Below are 23,437 nucleotides of genomic sequence, written 5' to 3'. Positions count from 1 at the left end.
GGGACCTTTAATCAGACACGTAATCAGGAGCCATAGAAGAAAAAGAATCCCTTCTCGGCAAGTTAACCAAATGTGATTCTTCAGGTTCCTAGTCATGGTTGAGGAAACTGGAAACCGGAAATTATGACCCAACAATTTGTCTAAAAAGTCAGTCAAATTCTAGCCGTTTTTGCTGACAAGATTGTTTTATCCACACTAGAATTTATTGCTATTATTTCATTTTTAATTCTATATTTTAGCAACTTTAAGTATAACAGTGAGAAATGAAGTGCGTCTTCTTCCTCCAATGATTGGGGGTGGTTTCCGTGCCCCTTTACTGGTTATGGATCCGCCCCATAGAAAAAAGCGGGAGGTTTTCGGTCCTCTAGGACCTCCACCACAAACTACATCATGTCGGCCCGGCAAGAAATACGATGTCAATATCTCAAATGTATTTAAAGTAAGTACGTCTTTCCACGTGTTCCTCATTTTCATCCTTCTGTTGTGTTATTGTTTCAGTAGCATATTATTTAAACCAGAGGTTTCTGTATTTGAAAGAAAAAAGACAAAAATAACAGAATAATTCATGGATAATTTAAACGATTTCCTCAGCAAAATTTTTATTTAGCTTTTTAACAACCCAACCAGGATTACTGCATAGAATAAATGACAAAATGTCTGTTTTACATCATTTTGGTCACATCAAAAGCCATGGTTTGACCATGAGCATTAATTAATCTTGACTCTGTTCTAATGACCTCCATAGCAACTTTATTGAACGACTTTTTAAGCATTCTACATCTGAGGAGATTAATATAATTCTTTAAAATTTAAAGTTCTCGAATTAGACCGTCGAATATTATAGTTATATTTTAGGACACTTTTATATATCTAAATAAATCAAAGAACAAAACATGAGAATATCACCCTATCTATTAAACAAAGCAAGATTTCTATCTATATAACTACACAAAGTACTGGTATCTAAAAAAAAAAAAACAAGTAAAGCTTTAAAATTGCAATATGCAGATGTTGTAAGTATATTTCCCTACATTTCAGAGTGGAACAAATGCTGCTTTTTCCAATAAAACCTTAATCACAGTGATTGATGCAAAGGAACTTTTAAAGCCGAACGTAGAATATTTTGTCACGGGTATATATGAACTGTTTCAATCTAAGTGTTTGCGTTGATTTTGTTATGTCATCATGACTTTGTTTCTAGTATATCTGAACATGTTGAACATGTTGAAACTGACTCTAAAAATAGTATTATTTGATATATGCAAAATTTTGCTCTAATTTTGTGCAACTTTTTAAAAATTATATTAAGTGAAATGAAACATGTTTTACCTTGCCATATAATTTATTTCTATTAAGAAGGATATGGAGATAACAAACAGTATTCAATATCAAAGTCCATTCTAATAAACGATTACTATTATCGTGGTACTGTGGTCAATTTTAAGCTTGAACTGACTCTTTGCAAAATAATAAAACATCCATAAAAGATTAGTTTCATCGAAATTATATAATTATGTCCTGTCACTTCAGTATCAAAGGATCTTGACGGCTGCATATACATTGTCAGTGCACGGGAATGGAAGAACCTTAACGACTTTCAAAGGGGTTGGCTGAAGAACAATATATATGCCAACAATTGCGGAGACTTAAACAGGGTACAAATATTATTATTTTTCATCCTCTTAATTTCAAATCATCTTTGTGGCTTATTGTGAAAGTAGTTCCCTTTCACTTGGCAATTGACTTAAACCATCACGGTAACTAAATTGATGTTGCTAGTTTCGTGATCGGAAGCTTGTAGGTTTAAACCCCGGCTGTGACTGACTATAAAAAATAAATAGCAATTGTTGCTTCTCCCAGATTTCAACACTTTGAAGTGAAAGTTCTAGATCTCTCGGATGGGGCTTAAAAAGACCGAAACCCTGTGTTACGGCAGGCGTTGGTACGATAAAGATATCTGATCACTTGAGTGCCGATTCAATTAAGTAACCATAAATATTGTTGGTTGCATATTTGTAATCAGCGCACGTAAATTGGAGTCCTTCACGGGTATATCGCAATGCCTCTGATGGGTGAAAAAAAAATCTCGAATGGGACATGAACAGCATATATACAATCAAATCAGTCGATTAACTTAAAGACTGTTTTTTCTGTTTTTCAGTGCTTCAAAGATATCCCCGAGGAATCTGATCCCACTTTCGAGTGTTACGACAGATTTTCGTTCTGTTCCTCAAGTGACAGAAAGCTGGTAGGAAAAAAGAGAGATTTAAACAGATGTATTAAAAGAACTAGATTGTTAAAAAATATTATAAGACCTTAATAAAAATAAAATCTGTTTATAATACACAAGAAAGATCACGCAGTTCTTTTTGTCTCCGAAATGATCCTCCTTCTAAAAACACTCATACTCGTGTTTAATTCCCAAACTTTGAGTACTATTAAATTGATTTCGAGGAACTTTTAGTGAACTAATAAAGTTTTCCAGCTTTGGAGAGATACAGTGTATATAATTTTGTGGTTCCATTGTGAAAGATATACATGGATTAATAAAGGTTCTGCATTTGTATTTACTGTCTACAATCGTTGCTTTATAGTCTTTCAATTCATGAACTTGTGTCTTTGCAAAACTAGTATGTACTTCATTCATACAATGCTCAAATCCCAAATTCTCGAGAAGGACGTTAAACAATATACAATCAATCAATCAAATCCGCAAGAAACAGTCCATTTGACTTTGTTTACAGATTATGCAATCTCGTAAACTTCCTTAGTTTGTGTCTTTTGCAGAGCGGAGCGGAACGATAACCTCGCCTCTCAGTGTTTCTTGTTGACCACTTGTCATAAGCTATATATTAAGAACTGTAAAAAATATGGATTTTCTATTTTGAACATATATAACTAAGCTTTTGAAAAATGTCAAAAGTCCAATTTTGTCATCCATGCTCTTAACCTGTAACATTCTTTTGTGCCAATATACAGCTCATTTTTACCATTTGTGAAGTTGATGTATTATTTAGCATGATCACTGTTGAAAACACTTTACAAAAAGCAACGTTTATTTCCATGTGACCTTTGTGAGAATGTGAGAATACTTTTTCTTGTAACTTAGGATTAATCGATTATTTGATTGATTGATTTAATGTTGTTTTAAGTCCGTTCGCGAATTTTTCACTTATGTATAGACATCACCATATATCGGTGAGGAGTTTCAAATTTTGACCTTTACGCGGCACTTAGGGCCATTGAGCAGTGAGGGATTTTTATCGTACCAAGGCCTGTCGCTGACACAGGGCCTCGGTTTTTATATAAGGTCTCATCCGAAGGACCCGCAACTTTCACTTTAAAGTGCCAAGCACATGGCGCAGGAACAGTTGCTAACCACGTTTTAATGTCGGCTTACGTCGATTGTTTGAAATAAGATTGCAAGACAGTCTGAAAGTTCAGCATTTGTAGTGTGCATTAATATATGATACATGTCAAGTACTATGTGAAGTAAATGTTATCAGAAAAGCTTCGATTTCTAATCACAATATTTTTTTTATATGAATCCAGAATTTTACTCTTGGTATTCACGTATAATCCTAAATGACGATTGTCCATCTGTCACCAAAATTTTTGTTAGATTATTCATTTACGTTCTGCAATGTAAATAATCCAGATTCATACAAAATCCAGTAAAATTCGATCTCACAAAACATCTTTACTTTAAACATGCAACCAGTTGAAAACTGGCTGATTATAATTATGCGGTTCAAGGATTCCTTTGAATTTTTTTGGTCCATCTATCATGCATAGGACAACATTATGTGAATACATTTCTCATTTTATTGTTATCTGTCACCAACTGTTGGCAACACCATTGTTACAAAGAACATTTTCTGAAGTTGCAAGGGTTTTATTATTTACATGCGGATTTAGTATCTCGTCTTAATGAAAAATAAATTCTGTAAGAGTATGTGCTGGCAATCTGTGAATGATGTTAAACTCAGTCACAACTTCTTCATAAGTGACATAAAAGCCGTCCGTTTGTTTATAGTTAATGTTGAGATATTAAGCATTTCCAAAGCAAAAAAATGAAAACGGCATTATTTTTCGTCATTGAATTTGCATATTTTGGATATTTCTCTATGTAAGTATTTTTTAACGTCTTTCCAACCATAATGAAGATTAAATTAAAAAATATCTCACCTTTTGTATGATAAGTATTATTTTTGTTTAAAATAAAACCTCATTGTATATTCATTAAAATTATTTAATTTCTATCAATCTGAAAAAAAAGGTGTTCAAAATGATCTCTGTAAATATTGGATCTCATTTGACGGAAAATATTAAATGATATAATTTCAGTCTAATATAAATGACATAGAATTATTTTGCAACATTTACTCGGAAATTCAAAGAAAATTGAAAAGCACAAACATATATTCATAATTTAATGATGAATGGATTTTTAAGTCCAAACAAGGTGCAAAAAATTGGTGTTGTGAAGATTTCCAATGATGAAGGTTCATGCAGATATTTTATTTCATCTCTTCTATCATTATAAAAATTGGCAGTAAGGTCTAATTCTGTAATGAGAAATGAATTGATGAGTTTGTCTAAAATAAAATTATTTATTTTCTATGCCGATAGATTACATTCGTTTTTAAAAGGTATTTAACAATCATAATGTTTAAAATCAGTTTAATGGAGCATATACAAGAAGAAATCTGTAAAGAAGGTACAGGTAAGTTGTTCTTTTTTAATTCGAAAAATGATTTGAAACTTGATGTACATCTCAGATAATTTTAAATAGTTTAAAGAATGCATGGATGACTTAATTACAAATCCTTGGAAAATATTTATAATTATTGATTTGTAGCTTTTAATTTAGCAAAGTCATGCTGGCCATGAGAAGGAATTGGTAAACAAACGACTAGAAATATACACTGAAATCTTAATCTCGCGAAAATTAGTAGAAATACGGAATAAATAATCAATATATTTTTAAATCATGATATACATGTAAGTTGTTTTTAGAAATCTATATATGCTCTTGAATTAAGCCCTAATTAGTCAGCCCCCGGGCTGACTAGTTACGTTAGGATGAAACTGCAAGTGCGCTTGCGTTAAACGGAATTCTGGGAAAAAGTTTTGCACAATTTTCTCCAACCAGAGGGCGTGCTTCTTCACGCACACTCACGACCTCGATCTATTTATAGACTGCATTGTTCTTCGTAGTTCTGGACGAAAATTCATGACATAGACTGTTCAGCTTCTAGATGGGATATTTGTCAGTATTAAATGATACTATGAAAATATTTCATTGCTTCTAATAGAAGATAAGTACATTTATTCCCTCAATCGCCATTGGAAGCCGAAGATTTACATTTCTTCTGGATGCCTGATGCAAGACTCCCTCGATCAATATTCAATACCTTGCATAAGACATGTACGGGTCGGAATTCACACAACAATCCACTTGCCACAAAGGTCCCAAAATAGTAAAAAAAAAAAAAAAATAAAAAAGAAAGATCAATTTCTTTTCACTCTAATGATGGAAGTTATGAAAACATCAGTTCTAAGACCACTGTGAGACATTTAAAAATTCTTATAATTTACATGATGATAGACATGTAAGTGCCGCTTGTGCACGCGAACCGCGCCCACATGTGAGAAATTGACCACAGTGGAAGTGCGATAGCCTGAGAGAACTGTGCTGATTTATAGACAGGGTCAACCCCCCCCCCCCCCATGAAAGGAGAGAGGGGGGAGATGGATTTCAGTTTTTTAAGCTATAGCTTTGCTATGACGGTAGACATCATCAAAGACATTGTGTGTACATGTATAAACATATTTTGAATTTCCATTTTAAATTGTTTTCTGTGGCGTTCATTACTTTTTTGGAAGCAATTCTTTTCTTTCCTAATAACACTAAAATGGATGCTCAAACTTAGAAATGGAATTAAATATGCATGCAGCATGCCCCCCCCCCCCCCCCCCCACCATGCATTGCCTCGAAATGCACAAATGAAAACCTATTTAATAATATTTAAAAACAAACTAACACAAAGTCTACCTTCCTTTTATTCATCATAATCTATATCATTTTTATAGAATTTTACGTGATCTTAGTCGCCATGGTTGCTTTTGTTCATTTACCGGTATAAGTAATAGTTATTGTATATTTATTTTGGTGTATCCTGTGTTATTTGGCCGAAGGGCGGTGACGAGTGCGAAGCACGAGTCTCCGCCCTTCGCCCAAATAACTCAGGATACACCAAAATAAATATTCAATAACTGTCTTGTATCATGGTCCAATTAAAAAGTTTACATTTGAACACGTGATTTTCTAAAATGATTATTCATTATTAAACATCCAAACTCCAATTAAATTCAATTTTCCAATCACGTGAAAAATCTTTCCCGTTGCCCCGCGCAAATTGTGCATAGCGCGACTGACAGTCACAAGATATGGACGCTTGTAATGATGGTGAAGCAGGAAAATACATCGAGTTTACTGGAAGATCTACCAAAACGCATAAGGAGCTTTACAACAAACTAATAAGGCATTACTGCCAGCCCGGTAAGTTAAATTCTGATTATAAAATTATTGCTTACAAGTATATTGTCTTTTATTACTGTATAGAGATCATTCGATCCGCCCCTACATCTCGTTATGCCCCCCCCCCCTTTGTTTATGTTATGTCCCCTTTTCATCTCGTTATTTATTTAAATGTATACTTAGATTTGATGACTCCCTGGTATAACTATTGTACAGAGATCACATGAAAAATATGCCTGTCGCATTTCATAATTTATATTAGATATTTTATTTGGAATTTTAATGTTGTAGGGTAGCTTTAAATGGAGGATTTTCTTCAAACTTTACGTAGTGGCCTTTGGAAATTAAGGTCTGTTCTACAGACGGTCGCTAGGTGGGTCACCACCACGGTACGGCATTCAGACTGTCGGCGTTAACAAACTGAAATCTATGATGAACATAATATGTGATCGTGCGGGACTTAAGGGGAATTTCATTATGCCAGAGTGGAATTGATAAGCAAAACATTATGGACTAGACAGAGCACAGATTGAAGATGGGGCCCGGGCATTCAAAAGTTCAAATGCAGATATCGCTTGTAGAGTTCGTAGTTTTTGTGTTTAGACACCCCCCCCCGGGACAACGCTTAGCGGTGAAGAAAAAACGAGTATTCCTATCGAGCGTGAATGTGGCCCTGAAAATCATGCAGAGCGCTTGGAGTGATATTACCAACTTGAGCAGTGGTGGGGCATTTCCTTATTTCAATAATTGCAGCTTTTCATTTAATTTATTAGAAACTTGTGTACAAGTATACAACTGTCCAAGATGGATGTAATTTTGTAATTTGAATATTTTTATTTGAAAGGAAATTTCAAATTAATATTTTTTCCATACCTATAACAATTTTAAAAAGCTGTTTTGTACATTTTCAAAAATGTTACTAGAATAATGTATGATGCAATGTTTGTTTTTCACTGGAACGTGAAAGTTGTACAATAAATTATTTAAACAGCACAGTTTTGCTGTATAATGAGCTCCGCCCCCTGCTGGTGTATCTCCAGTTATTGTACAGGGAATTTCAAAGGAAAAGTGCCGCAACCATGATAAAAGATGAACTTTCTCTGATGTCTGCGCCGAAGAGAATTTATTGAAGATCATTGTAATGATCACGCAGAATTTTTCCTAAACTAAAATATATTAAGTATAGAGTTAACCCCCTGCCCCTTTTTCATTTTTTACGGACGCCATAACAAAGGTCATTCCATTTTACAAATATTTCATATTGTGGTGGTTTTCATAAATTCATAATTTTTCTTTAAAAAAATTATTCTATGCTTTATTATTTATTATGTATGTGGCATTATGTTACAAATAAGAAAACGATTACAAGAATTTAACTTTTCTTACAATGGCATTTATTATATTTAAGGAACACAACATGATGGATAGATCAAATCATAAACCATTACAAAACAAGAGAGAAACTTTCTGTATTCCAGTGGCTGACACTCAGCTTTTTTAAAAAAGCTAACCTTGTTATATCCTATCTTATAAACGATGTTGAAAGCTTAAGATTTCATAAAATTACAAAAATTATCTTGATGTCAGTGCAACACGTTAATCATTAAAAGTCATTATACTAGTATTTAAAGACATTTATAATCAGAAAAAAAAAATTTCAGCATATTGACCTATGAAGTAAAAAGTTGCATCTCATGTTTATATAATTGCATCTCAAATGCTGGAAAATTCATAGAGGCCAGAGGCCTGTTCAGCAGAGCGAACGTTCTCTAGCGCTCGCCAAAATTCCTTATACCTCCAATAGTAATTTTGGCGAGCGCTAGATAACGTTCGCTCTGCTGAACAGGCCTCAGTTAACTGCGTGCTTCATAGTTATACACTGTAATCAAATGTGAAGATAACGATATCGATGCTCAAAATTAACCAATACTATAATTGTGAGCAGAGCGAAACACAAACCTCTGAAAACACTGATGGGATCAGGTGCCACTGAGGAGTAGGCATCCCATGTTTAGCGGTCACAACCGTTGTGTGCTCCCTTAGTTCAACTTCCTAGTAATGACCGGATAGACGTAAAATTGAATTCAGTGAGAAAAAAATGTGTTTCAAACAATTCTTATGAAAACGTCAGTCAACATCCGACCTAACGATAAATTGTACATGTTCATTTTTATCGATCATGCATGTTTATGTATCGTTCGATACTTAATTTTTCCTTTGTTTTATGTTTAAGCATCTCTAAAAATAACAGTGAGAAACGAAGTGAGTTCAGTTCCTCCTCTGATCGGGGGTGGCTTCCATGTCCCACTACTGGTTATGGATCCTCCCTATAGAAAAAAGCGGGAGGTTTTCGGTCCTCTAGGACTCCCGCCAAAAACCACATCATGTCGTCCTGGCAAGAAATATGACGTCAATATCTCAACGGTATTTAAAGTAAGTATATGTCTCTACGTTTTCTTCATTTTCATCCTCCTGTTTGTTATTATGATGCAACTCGTGAGTCTACCGTACATTTACAGACTGGGACCAATTTCGATTTTTCCCAAAAGACCTTAGTCACATTGATTGATACAAAAGAACTTTTAAAGCCAGTCATGGTATATTTTGTCACAGGTATGAACTGTATTTGTAAAACTTTTGATTTCGCTGTATTGAAATTTGTATCTAAAAATGAGATGTTTTTTATTAAAGAAATATCATCCAGTTGATGAAGTCATTAAACGAGTTTTTACTTCCTGTACTAATAAAATTACATAACGATTAATAAAAAAATATTGCGTCTGGTCACTTCAGTATCCAAAGATCTTGACGGCTGTATATACGTAATCAGTGCACGGGAGTGGAAAAATCTAAACTTCTTTCAAAGGCGTTGGTTGAAGAAGAACAAATACACGAACAACTGCAGAGACTTGAATAAGGTACCTGTATGACGTCATAGTTCATGCTCTGTTTTGAATCATCTACACATGCTACATTTATGCCCTGTTCACACGACGAGTTTAATTCGCAGTAAATTAATGCGAAGTAAACTAATGCGAATCAAACTAATGCGAATTAAATTCCGTTCACACGACAGCTAATGCGAAGTAAACTAATGCGAATCAAAACTCTACTTCTACGGCCAGGCGTCAGTAAGGCTATTATGACGTCATTTGCAAATCACGTCACCAGATGCATTTGACATAGGCCTTATGTTACAGTGTCTGTACACATTTCAGTGATTAACACAATTTTCCTTAGTTTCACTCAAAAATAGCACAAATACTTCAAGCTGACCACGGACATGTGGCATTTGACCTAATTTTGCCATTACGCATGCCTCAAAATTTAATTCGAATTAGCTTGTCTTAGCGTTCACACGGAGCTAATGCGAAGTAATTTAATGCGCAGTAAACTAATTCGAATTAAACTAATTCGCATTAAATTCTCCGTGTGAACGCTAAGCGAAGCTAATTCGCAGTAACTTTACGTTTAATTCGAATTAAACTCTCCATGTGAACAGGGCATTAAATCAATTATTGTGGTAGTCATTTTACCAGATATCTGAAGCACAATTGGACTAGTTTAAACACATTTTCGAATTCATTAAGTCTCAAAACTCCTAAGAACCACACAACATGAGCAACAAAATGGTCAACTTCTGAGTGATTCAGTTAATAATGATTTTCAATTGCAAAGCACTGACCAGTACATATTGAAGTATATCGTATTTAAGAATAAAGACAGCATTCAATTATCAAATGACTATAAACATTGTTTTTATCTGTTTTGTAGTGCTTCAGAGATAAGAAACTTCCAGAAAAATCCGATCCCACTTTTCGTTGTTACGACAGATTTTCATTTTGCTCCTTAAGAAAAAGTAAGCTTAGAGGACCAAAGGGAAAGCTAACCAGGTGTATTAGAAGGACTAAACTTTAACTATGGCAAAATGAAATTAAAAACAGAGTGTACTACTCTTACAAATACTAAAATGAATTCGCAGTCATGATTTCCAAAATTTAGTTTTTGAATGACCAATACTAAAACTTTTCATTGCATTGTGTTACAATGTACACTGTATATTGTTTAAATTCTTATCGCAATTTTTGTGTATAAAAAATTAACACCTTTATGTAAAGTTAATTTTGTGAGTTAGAGGTTCATTGTGAAATAGAAATGGTTCTAACTTTACTTTAATAGTCTAACCTTGTATGTCGAGCTATTTCAGAACTAATTATAAATTAAGGTCTTTGCAATTTGTACATGTACGTCGCACAACGTCAAGATCCCCAGGAAACATTCCATTCGACCTGCATGATCAAAGTTAAGAAAACATCCAGGCTTCTTCGTCAGTTTTCCGACACTATAACATGTTTCGAAGACTTTTCTAATTAAGTACAGGTCTCTGTAAGAATCAGACAAAAGGTGAATCATGAGGGTTCTCAGAATTCGATGATTTTACACACATAGGTTTCTCTTACCCTATGAACCACGTATGTAAAATGAAAATTATTTTGGGTCCTGGTTACTATGGAAACATGGCCAAAGAAATTTTCCCTAGCAACCGGTCAATTTTCCATGTTTATGCACAAATATATCGCTAAACTTAGAGGCTTGAAATTGAATGTGAATATTATCGGAGGGGTTCTTAAATAATGTTTTCATAGAGATAAACATTTCAAGTGATAAAACCAGGTAATACATACAATTTTTATTTTAAGATATTTCTTTTACGGGCAATAGAAGATAAGTATGTTTTGCATTTTTTGCTGATTCAGCATTTTTGTTAATTTGGGCAATTTTCAAGGCCATATATCTCAAACTTCTTGCACAATACAAGAGTATGGTATATTTTACATAAAGGCAGAGGAATATCCTTTTTGGAATTTAAATTCAAAAACGTGTGTTTTTTAATATTTACAATCGGTTGCCTAGCAACAAAAATGGATGTTTTGATTAAGAGAAAGAGACAAATTGTCAAATATGCCAGTTATTTATGGAATTAAATCTTAACGGTGGATACCAAAATCAATTTTTAAAGTAAAAACCTATTTCTGAGACTTCTTCATGAATCCAGGAATATTTTGCATATACTAATCACCGTAGTAACAGAAAATTCCCCATAGCAACAAAGAAAATAAATCCACTTTTGACATGCACTCATTCACAGATTTGATTATTTTCGTCTAGTAATGATGATTTGGTAAATATCAAAAAATAGTGTTGAACTTTAACAATAGTAATTTTTGATCTTAATTAATGTATAGCAATATTACTGAGCTTATAACGTTAATAAAATTATATATTACAAGGAGCTAAAGTTATTCTCTAAAGTCTCTGTACATAAGCATTTTAAGACCAATTCTCCGTAATTATCAAAATTGGTTGGCAACGCATACTTACGGATTTGAATTTTTTTCTGTCATAATTATAAACAAATGTGTGATTGATTGTGAAATGTAGAAGTATTTTTGAATTATATCCTCGGTTTACCGTTGCCATGGAAACGGGATACAGACTTTCTCATTTCTGTAAATCATGAAAATCTGCTCTTTTCATGAAGATGTCCAGAAATGAAAGGAGATAAATAAATTTGTGTATAATTTTTGTAAACCAATGCTAGAGATTCAAACAACAATGTTTACGGTTCAATTTTAATTTCACACTTGTTAGTGGTCATGCTAGGTACTCGAAAATATCAAAATATGGTAAATTTTGCTGTTTTTAAATGCTTAAGACAAAAAATACAATCATTTACAAATTAAGCATAGAAAAAAGGTCAACATTTTATTATATTAAACATTTTAAATAAAAATTCGTGGGCAAATGATATGCATAAAAGAATTTTAAAGGTGAATATGAATTTTTTCTGCATTTTGAAGCAATTACTTCCCTTGGATTACTCTCTTAAATGATTTTTAAATAAGTAATTATTACACGCCGGGAGCAAGCCCCTGTGCTTTTTTCTTTCCATTTTTTGGCTTTCATGCATTTAACCGAGATTCCTCTGCTTTGAAAATTGTGACACCTGAGGGGGCCTCTGCCCTGACTCTCCCCCGACCCCGGTACATTTCGCAAAGAAAATATTACATTATATATATGTAAAGACACATTGATAAGAGACAATGTAGACATATGTCAGGTCAGACAGTGACAGACACAATCTCTACGTAACTCTGTATGTATACTTAGAGTAGCTTGCTTAGACGGTTAGATGTTCAAACTAGCATGATTTACAATTTTTACCACACTAAGTTTTCCTCATGAGCAATCTTTTTATGAAGTTAAAAAATGAATCTTGGTGCACAGGGGCTTGCTCCCGGTGTTTAGAAAATATTTATTGAAATATCATTGTTTGTATAATTGATATATGATATTTTTATTTAATTTTTTTTTACAATAAAAGCACACCTTCAGCTAGCACCAAATTTTATTTTAATGCAATAATACATTTCCTTTATTTCCCTTAACTGTAACTGTAAAGTTGGGGGGTGTATTCTAATAAACATTTCCTACAGTGATAAGTTACGTTCGAAAAAACTGGGGGGGGGGGGCAGCCCCCACCCCTTGGGCCCCCTGTTGCTACATCCCTTGTTTGAAACAATGGTCCAAATTGGGTATAATAAAACTACAATACGTCAATAGGGAATCAATGCCCTAAGCAGGACAAATACAGAAAAAGTGCCTGCAATTGTCCAAAGTCAATAGTTGCCATATAAATGTAGGACAAAAAAAATTATAGCCTAAAATTTTGTACTGTAAATTTCTATCCCTAGCGTTCATATTTTTGATCACTTTGCATGAGATGATATATTTTTACCAAGCAATGGATTTCGAAAATCAACATACATCTTTCGAAGTCTACAGTCGCCTGCGTGGCGCAGTGGTTAAAGCGTCTGCTCAAGAGTCGCAAAGGAGTCAATCCTTACGTCCAGGGTTCGAATCCCACTGTGGGACGTGGAGACTGGTACTTCGGATGAGACCGTATAAACCAAGGTCCCGTGTCGCAGTAGATACAGGCACGAAAAAAGATTCCCCCCTGCTCAATGGCCCTCAGTGCCAAGTACATGTATATGACAAAATTTCCAGCTCTCCACCGGCAAGTGGTGGCGTCTCCATGTGAGTGAAAAATTCTCGAGAGAGAGAGAGACGTTTAACAATATACACAATCAATCAATCAAAGTGTACAAATTCTCTTTAATTTTGTGTGGTATTTTTTTTTAAATTTCAAAAACATTAATTTCAAAAGATTAATCAAACTGTTTTTTTTTAACTTACAATGATATATAGTATTACTTAAAAGGAGGGATGTTTTGATGTATTCAATAGGTATACCCGTATACATCAATACACTAAAAATTGTACAACAAAACATGATTATATCTGCACCCCGCACTATGTACCCTTTTCAGAATACATATAACATTATGGTAATATATTGTGAATTAGGTGAATTTCCTCTTGAACTGGTCAGGGAAAAGAAAATCCTTAAATATTGTTTTTTTTTCTTTTTAAGTAGTGATAATTGTATTCTTCAAGCATGTCTCCAAAAAAGGACAGAAAATAATGATGACTGCATTGTAAATATTAAAAATGAATTTCATTGGCTAGGCTTTGCAAAATTGTACATGTTCGATAGAAACTGTAACACATACGTACATATGTACTATACTCCCGAAGACCAAGTGCCCTCAAATTAGTACAGTTACTTACCGTAGTCATGTTATTACACAGAATAAAAAAGAATTATGTAACCTAGGAAAATTTGTGCAACTAGTGAGTGCATCAATAATAGTGCCTTTCACTTGTTTATACATTATAGAAAATATAATATGTACTGTAGATGTTGCATGTTAAGCTCATCATTATATTTGTTATTAAAAATGTATAATTGTGAGATATATGTCTCTTTAACTTCAACAAACTGAACTAAACTGAGATAAAATAAATAGAATTCCTAATGCCATCAGTGTACCTTAATTTTCAAAGAATACATTAATTTCCAAATGTTTGAATTTAATAAAAAAAAATGTTTGTTTTTTTTTTATTTGCAAAATCTGATTTCTACTTCGCGCACTATTTAGAATACCAGTACCGACTAGATTTTCTGACCTCAGCATAAATTTGCATGTTTCATTAGCTATCTGTTTACTTTACTGAAATTGGGCTAGTGCTCCTTATCTTGAGAGAAAAAAAAAACAGGAAAATTCAAGAAAGTCGATCAAGCAATTTTGTTATGGGGTGGGTTTGGGGTGGGGTTGGGTTGGGGGTGGGGGGCAGTAGAAGGCAGAGGGTCCAAGGCTGCACTGAAGTCCCCATTGGGTTTAGGGCATGGGACTAGTGGGGGTCCACAAATGAAAGCTGTTTTTTCCTTGATTTTAGGATAGTGGACATATAAATTTTATATACATTAGTGTACATGTACAGAATCTTCAAACGGGAGGGGGGGATGACCGGCACCCCGGCACTGGATCCGTATTTGTGACATACATCCCTAGGACCTTGCAACACCACAACACCAACAACATAAGAAAATTTGATCATTTTCTTTTTTTCCGTGTAACCACGGAAACAAAGTACCAGTGGTTTAAAGTAATATTTTGCTGCTTTTGGAATTTGCTTTCATGGGTACTATTTACATGTTCTCATAAATAGGCACTGTCAGAAGGGTATATAAACAGTTCGATTTTGTGACACCCGATTGCACACTCAAAACTCGTGGCCAACATGTAGTACTCCTTGCGTGGCCTTAGATTTTTTGCGTTTATTCCTTGTTTTTATGTGCATTTTCTGTTTGTAAATGATGTATCGACCTATATTTTCATGATACTTTTGTCCTGTTTTGGAAAAAGTACGTTAACTTTGATAATTTCATCGCGACCGAGTAGCACGGCTATGTAACTTTGTAAGATATACGTCTACACTTGTCGGATCTTTACAGTAAAATACATTGAACTGATAAGCGATCTGCTCCTTATATATGGGTTGTAGGGAGAGCGTTGAAGAATAGGAAATATTGCGGACTATGCCTTTTTACGAGTAGTGTTCAGCTTTAATCAAGAAACTTGTTATTTGACCTCACCTTAAATAGTACTTATCTGGAAGAACTTAGTTACATTGGATACATGTATCACTTAAGAAATAAGACATCGTACCCCCCTCCCTTTTAGGGGTAGGTCGGGACCACAAATACATTTAATCTTTCCAAGGCTGAATGATTTTTGCTTTGATCCCTGCTACGGTGCTCAGGTGAGAGATGTGGTCCCTGGGCCTTATGTTTCAAATTTTAATTGATGCATATTTTTTCTGCTTAATTCCCTAGCACTGCTCTTTTTGGAAGAATAAAGTTTGAAAATTTTGAAATGTGAAAATCTATATTAATTATGACCAAAACAATGTCTTTATATTATTTTACAGTTGAAGACTTGCTTTGGTTTCGTCCCTGGAAAATGTTTCAAGGCACTTTTCTCTAATATTTTGTTGTACATTTATTTCAACCCCTTTACATGTAACTGTGAGATTGAGATCGAAAGAAAACTCGTCTTTTATGGCCTGGAACCTTGCCACTTGTTTGTTTTTTAGGTACAAATGTTAACTATAACACTCTAAACATGTTAAAAAATGCCATATGGCGCTTAATAACTTTTCATGATTGCTACATGCTTATTGTTGTTGCCATGGGTAAACGTTAAAAACATTCTGAGATTATTGCATAAGCAATGCTAGTCCGAAAAATATGACGTTTTCTTGGCTTTTTTACGATTTTGATATTTTACATGCCAGGAGAACGTCAGATTTTTCGGACAAAAGCAATGCATACCCCCTACCGGTTTCCCCCTTTTCTCTAGAATGTCATTTTATAATATGCAAAAGTTATGACCAAGGTAAAAGTGTTTGATGTTAAAATTTTGAGGTTATGCATGCCTTTAATCTAAAAAAAAACATAAAGATGGAAATTCAACTCATTTTTTTTAACACCTTCTTTTGGCTTCGTCATAGTTCATGTATACCATGTTGACCTTTGGAATTTAGCGCAGCACGAACCCGATCTTAAACCATTATGAAAAAAATTAAAACGCTATAAATCTATCAAAAATCAATGAAGCGTAACGACATTTAAATTTCATCTGTGACTCACCAAGATACACTCACATGCCGAAATTCAGCTTAATATCTGCAAGCGTTTAGAAAATAAGTGCGGAAACCCAAGTAGAACAGACTTACAGACAGACATAGGGACAGCTAGACCGACGCAAAGACTCAGAGGAAACCTATAGCCCCCTCCAGTTTCACGGGTTGGGGACTAATAAAGTACAAAAAATGTTCTGATGCTCTTAAATCACTGTGGTCTGCCAAACACTGAATAATCTTTACAAACATATATGAGTGCATGTCAAAAGTGGATTTATTTTCTTTGTTGCTATGGGGAATTTTCTGTTACTATGGCGATGAGTATTTGCAAAATATTCCTGGATTCATGAAGAAGTCTCAGAAATATGTTTTTACTTTAAAAATTGATTTTGGTATCCACCGTTAAGATTTAATTCCATAAATAACTCGCATATTTGACAATTTGTCTCTTTCTCTTAATCAAAACATCCATTTTTGTTGCTAGGCAACCGATTGTAAATATTAAAAAACACACGTTTTTGAATTTAAATTCCAAAAAGGATATTCCTCTGCCTTTATGAAAAATATACCATACTCTTGTATTGTGCAAGAAGTTTGAGATATATGGCCTTGAAAATTGCCCAAATTAACAAAAATGCTGAATCAGCAAAAAATGCAAAACATGCATATCTACCATTGTCCGTAAAAGAAATATCTTAAAATAAAAATTGTATGTATTGCATGGTTTTATCACTTGAAATGTTTATCTTTATGATAACATTATTTAAGAACCCCTCTGGAAATATTCACATTCAATTTCAAGCCTCTAAGTTTAGCGATATATTTGTGCATAAACATGGAAAATTGACCGGTTGCTAGGGAAAATTTCTTTGGCCATGTTTCCATAGTAACCAGGACCCAAAATAATTTTCATTTTACATACGTGGTTCATAGGGTAAGAGAAACCTATGTGTGTAAAATCATCGAATTCTGAGAACACTCATGATTCACTTTTATACACATATTGTTTGATTCTTACAGAGACCCGTACTTAACATGCACACAGGTTCCAAGATATTAACTCGTGTCTTTAAGGAAGCTTATAAACTTACAACAATGTTTTGAAATAGGCTCTACCAAGCCTCTATTGACTGAATAATGCGAGAGATTCCACAAACAATAAACATACGGGAATCACTTGGGCTATGTCAGAGATGCTCTGATGGCATGAAGGACTGTTCGGATGGGAATTCTGAGGTAGATTTCTAAAGCCATCTTTCTCTCAACTTTCCCTATTTATGTAGTAATATTCCGCTATCACCTGCATATATTGTTTACGTCTTCTAACTTATTTGCTTCTCAAAAATCATGCTCTAAGAATAATCAATTTTACACCGAGACAGACGTCTCACACATAAGTTGATGTTTCGGGGATTTCAGTTACTAACCTTGTTGATAATCAGCATTTTGTAAATCCTCTAGTCATTATAATGACCTTATAAGCAAATATAACATCACTAGATCGTATGTGCCGGACTTGTTTCATAAGTCATTGCTAGATCTTTTTTATAAAAACACCACATGTTCCGATCAATACAGAGGGCTCACGGTGGTGTGCCCAGTCAACAGGGGATGCTTATTCATCCGAGGCACCTAATCCCACCTGTGGAATTTCCAAGGGTCCGTGCACAGGGACATCTTATCCACTCTGTTCTCTACTTCACATAGTAGAGAACAGAGTGGATAAGAGAACAGAGTGGATAAATAAAGATTCCCCTGTGGTCCGTGTTCATGCCCTGTTCACATGATCATTAGACGTTCTGTTTGTATTCTTTATGAGATTGATCACCGTTCACTATCTCCACCCTTTTTCTGCTATTGCTAGTACTCTTGAAAAGACTTTAATTGACCTAATTAAAAATTCATCAAGAGCAAATTATGCATTGAAATGCAAAAATGTTTCAATTTTATTTTGTCTACTCATGATGGGCAGATAAAAATGACAGTCATCAATAAATATACTCAGACACAACAAATTCATGTATTTACATATCACAGGTGAAATGAAACAAAGTGTATCCCTTCATTATTCAAATAACTCCTCTCTGGAAAAGAGACCTTCAAAACACAAGGAGAGTGAAATAAAAATCCAGTTTACTTCAGCTTAGAAATGTTCTATACCAATCAAATTATTTTAAAGAAAAAGTAAATACCTAAAGTATTATGCGTTGTAAGTGCTGATAATTTTTTTTAAAAAATATGGTTAAGGATATTGATTTTACAGGCACACTGCAGAATGAAGCAACAAAATATAGAAGGAAAAAAATTGTACAACATGTAAAGGGTTGGGAGAAGAATTTAGAACTTCAACAATTAGATTGAGTCTAATTACCATGAAACAATAAATAAGCAAGCTATAACATTCACATGAAGTTTGCATAGTTTTCATAATATTTATAATAATAATAATCCATTTGATTACAAACACTTTGAAGTTATAACAACAGCTAGATGAATGATGTAAATAAACTAGTGGTATCAAGCTCTTTTCCATCTCTTGAGAAAAAAAATGACTGTAATATGAGGTCAGACAACATACTGATAACCAAAAACTTATGTGTTTTCTATTACATTAAGGACAATTTTATTATTGTGCGTCTAGAACTAAATATTGTGTTATCAAAAACACATATTTCTTGAAAATATTAGTTTCTTACTTCTGTCAAAAAGATTTGTACTCAACTTGTAAATCTGTCTTATTCTTATATTAGTTACAGAAAGCATTTTCCCTTGGTTTAGTTTCAGGCATTGGAACTATGAAATAGATATTGAAAATTGGCACAATCAAGCAAATACGATGTTAGTTGATTTACAAACGTTTTGATGCATTCTACATGCAAACATGATAAAAAAAGATAACCTTTTACGTATAAGCACAAAATTTTAATCTTTAACAAATGTAAAACCAGCAAGTTCTGAAAAACCTTGCATTGCAAAAAAAAAAGTCATCTACTGTAAATCACTTTTTATTAGTGAGAACTTTATTTTCGCGTAATTATGCGAGACAGTTTGCTCACGAAAATTTCATTCTCGCATTCTTTAAGATTGTATAGGGCAAAAACCGCAATTCGTGAAAATTTTGTCTCACTAATAACGCGTTGATGGCAAAATCATGAAAATAAGGCATGGCAAATATTTAGTGATCTACAGTATCCAACACTTCAGCAACAGAGAGAAGCACTACATAAAAATCAACTTTTTGTTACTTTTATAAAACTTGAAATTGAACTTCCCTTTGATATTCCTTTACAAAGACTTGATTAACAATGACCTTTTTTTTTAATTTTCTAGATGAGTGAATAACGTGTACTTCAAAATGATTTTCTCCATGGCACTCAATAAATATAGGAGATTAACAACCTCCTAATACTTAATAATGATAAACTACACATGTAAGCATACAGTACATCATAGAATATGCACTGTTACATTTACATCTATGCATGAAGAAATGTAGGAATAACAAATTCAAATTTTGAAGCTACTTTGCAAGCAATTAAATTCTAAACACAAACTTCACAAGATCTACCCCTTGCTTACCAAACAAAGCCTAACAACAACCATTCTTATCTAAATCTGACAATTACCAGCCAGGAAGAATCTAATAATTACTTTAAATTTCCACTGTGTAAACCAAAAATTTTGTAATTATCAACCAATGGGAAAAAAGAAACCTGTACTCATTAATCATGAAAAAGTTCTACTGTATTTTACATCATTAAATAATGTACTTGTCCATGATAAAACAATGTGTACTTTAAAATATTCCACCAAGCATACTGCCATTCCTGATTGCCCAAAACTCCCAAGCAAAGTTCATTTCTTTAATCAGTCAATCTGTAAAGGTAATTATTCATACACACATCCCAGCACAGGTAAAAACAGCAATGCCATCACAAAATATCCCCCACACACACTTCAAGGTTTCTAGATTTTATACTTGTTCAAAAATTTAACAAGTTTAATGGTTGAAAATGCTGTAGAGTCAAAATTTCAAGGTGTCATGTTTCATTTGTGACTGAGAATCATGCAGACTATTTACTTCACGTTTCTCAACCAACTGGTAAACCAAAATGCGTTACTATAACATAAATGCAATAGACCACAAAAATGAGCCACCTTATAAAAACAAACAACTATATACCATATAACAGTTTCTATTGCATAAGCATTAACATTAAGCTTCCGACTCAGGCTCTTCTTCAATGTCCAAGTCCTCACTGATTGGTTGCTGCATAGATTGAACAGTTAGGTTTTCCATTGGTTGAGCCAAGTCACCTGACTCAGCCAAGTCTTCTGATTCGTCAGTAGCAGTAAGCACCAGATATTTTCCATCAGGAGACAGAGGGAGGTTATGAAGATTGTCTTCCTCCCCTTCAGGAGCGTCTTCCAGCTGCTGGATGTTCTGTAACAGGATGTTCTTCTCCCTTGTCTTCACATGCTGGATCTTCTCCATCACTTTCTTTTCCTGTAAAAAATAAAATACACAACCATGAAAATTTTCATTATTGCATTAAATACCCAAGAAATATAATTTTATTGTACTTCTTTACTCCTTCCTTCAACTAAAGTAGATGAAAATACACATGTATTACAGATCAACTGTCACAGAAAATGGAAAAAGGGAACCAGTTTGATTTAAAATCAAGAATATATTTAACAAGGTATTCTTTTTCCTCCATGGCACCTGATCCCACCACTGATGTATTATACATGTATGTTTATGTTTGCTCTGTTTCAGAGCTGTACAGTTTCAATGGATTTTTAAGTCTGATTACTGTTTGTTATCTCCATATTTCACTTTGCAAAACATAATATGACTTCCAACATTTGTGCCAAAACCAGTTTAATTACCGGTGTGTCATTAATAGTTCAAGAAGACATTGAAATCCTGAAAGTATTATCTAGATGAAAGAATTAGTTGTGGATTAAATACATTTTATCATATATTTCCATGCATTGCACTTTAAAATCCATGTAATGAATATTTTTGCAACTTATTTTTCAGTATATATAAAATTAAAAAAAAAACCCATCTAGAATCGGAATGCAGACATATATTATACAGAACTTAAGAAGCAGAATATTATTCATTGTGCAGACACAATTTGTGTTAATATGTATACATATAAATATAATTGGTCAGGGTATATATTTGAAGCTCTGTTTTTAATAATGATAAATAAGAGAATGTTTCATGCAACCAATATAACATTACACCTCTGATATTGCACAAAATAATGCAAATACAAGTACTATGTTATTTTCTTAATTACATGCTGTAAGTCAAAAACTGTACATAGCAAACAATGTCATATTCATGCGTTGCAGTGGCAAACATGCTATATCCAAAGAGCAAGAAAGTAACTTTCTTGCACTGCATCATCACAAGGCAAACTTTTTTACTGATTTTTGAAACACTAGTACATCATGCAAATAACAGATACATTTAGAATTTGTCTTGGTACTATTTTTTTTCTGAATGAATACACAATGCTTTATCTTAATATATACCTATTACAACATCAACAAAATTTAGGACAAGGAAAAAAAAAAAAAGAAGATTTTTATTAGATTCCTGTGGTTTCATAAAGACTTATATTTTACAGTTTCAACAATTTTTTTTCTGAAAAATGTGTAAAAATGTCTTAACATAAACTTTATATCAAAAGAAATCATGGGTGGAAATAATGAATTAATTTAAAGTATTTTTTCTTTAACCTTATACTAATATATTAAAGGCTGCATGTTAACAAGGCTTCTCAAATGGCAGTGCTTAAATAATATGCTATAAAGCTTATGGATATACCTATAGAAAAGGTTTTGTTTTTTTAAAAAAAAAAAAAAAAAGAAATTTGAAGAATTTTTTACATGTGATAAATGAATTTGTTTTACAAAGATGTGAACAAAATACAAGAGTAAATATTAAATATTCCACCCCCATTTCTAGTGTCTGTTTTTCACAAATACCTTGATATATACATTCAAATGAGAAAATCAGCATATCAGTAAATACCTTTGAAAATATCATGAAATTTTATAAGATCAAATTAATACCCAATCATTTGAATATCAAATATAAACAAAATTCATTGATTTAGTAAACTAACCTTTCAATTATAAGAACAGTGAATATAATAATCATGCAAGTTAATTACTTAAAAAAATCTGATTATTAAATAGGTCTAAAAATTAACATGTTGAAATTTAAAATGCACTAGTATGCTTGTCCTGAAATTGTGTGATCACAATAAATTTTGCTCTGTTTGTGAATACATTTAAAGCCTTTGGAATAAAGGGGAGGTAATTGCAATGTACGATTTGATATGCTGCTTTTACAGGTATTCATGTAAAACAATACTTGCCTTCCCTTCACCTGGAGGTAACTTACGTTGCTGAAATGAACAGGAGATGTATGGAAACAGTGTCAATTTCTCAACAATACACAACTTATAATTACACTGTGGTTTCATTTCTTTTTTATAAACACTGAATTTTCTTGTTTTCAAGGTTGCAGATTTAGGCCATAAATGAAGGTGACCAAATTACAAACTGATCTATATATAGATGACAGAATAGGACAATGTGGCCATCATTTAGTTTGTACATGTACATTAATTTTTTTTTTTTACTTTCTTGACCAAAACAGGAAATTTCATTTCCACAAAATTAATGAAACCACAATTTCTTTATTCAAAGTAGTTAATACACAGATGACCTTTATGAACATAATCATTGTATACT

At 33.2% G+C, this 23,437-nt stretch overlaps 1 protein-coding gene and 2 long non-coding RNA genes across 3 annotated transcripts; all 3 read left to right on the top strand.

Moving 5' to 3' along the window:
• Nucleotides 1–1,037: 1,037 nt before the first annotated feature.
• Nucleotides 1,038–2,287, top strand: LOC134243658 (uncharacterized). Its single transcript, XR_009987081.1, has 3 exons — nt 1,038–1,132; nt 1,531–1,655; nt 2,162–2,287. It is a non-coding gene; the product is annotated as an uncharacterized LOC134243658 (long non-coding RNA).
• A 1,775-nt stretch (nt 2,288–4,062) lies between these two features.
• LOC134243657 (uncharacterized) lies at nt 4,063–8,817 on the top strand. Its single transcript, XR_009987080.1, has 3 exons — nt 4,063–4,129; nt 4,683–4,726; nt 8,778–8,817. It is a non-coding gene; the product is annotated as an uncharacterized LOC134243657 (long non-coding RNA).
• A 14-nt stretch (nt 8,818–8,831) lies between these two features.
• Nucleotides 8,832–10,554, top strand: LOC134243656 (uncharacterized). Its single transcript, XM_062725896.1, has 4 exons — nt 8,832–8,977; nt 9,064–9,157; nt 9,338–9,462; nt 10,319–10,554. Exons 1-4 carry the CDS (start codon nt 8,861–8,863, stop codon nt 10,460–10,462), a joined length of 480 nt encoding a protein of 159 aa, XP_062581880.1. The 5' UTR covers nt 8,832–8,860; the 3' UTR covers nt 10,463–10,554.
• The last annotated feature ends 12,883 nt before the right edge of the window (nt 10,555–23,437 follow it).

This window comes from Saccostrea cucullata, unplaced genomic scaffold, assembly GCF_032062105.1.
Source record: "Saccostrea cucullata isolate Sc308-1 unplaced genomic scaffold, CSIRO_AGI_Scuc_v1 ctg3525, whole genome shotgun sequence".
NCBI lineage: Eukaryota > Metazoa > Mollusca > Bivalvia > Ostreida > Ostreidae > Saccostrea > Saccostrea cuccullata.
The sequence above is the reverse complement of the archived record's forward strand: the minus strand, read 5'-3'. Positions and strand labels throughout refer to the sequence as shown.

Excerpts from the sequence above, each read along its gene's own strand:
- LOC134243656 (XM_062725896.1), top strand. The coding sequence starts at position 8,861 with ATGGATCCTCCCTATAGAAAAAAGCGGGAGGTTTTCGGTCCTCTAGGA. Across the intron at positions 8,978-9,063 it reads ATATCTCAACGGTATTTAAA|ACTGGGACCAATTTCGATTT; the intron begins GTAAGTATATGT and ends GTACATTTACAG. Across the intron at positions 9,463-10,318 it reads ACTGCAGAGACTTGAATAAG|TGCTTCAGAGATAAGAAACT; the intron begins GTACCTGTATGA and ends TCTGTTTTGTAG.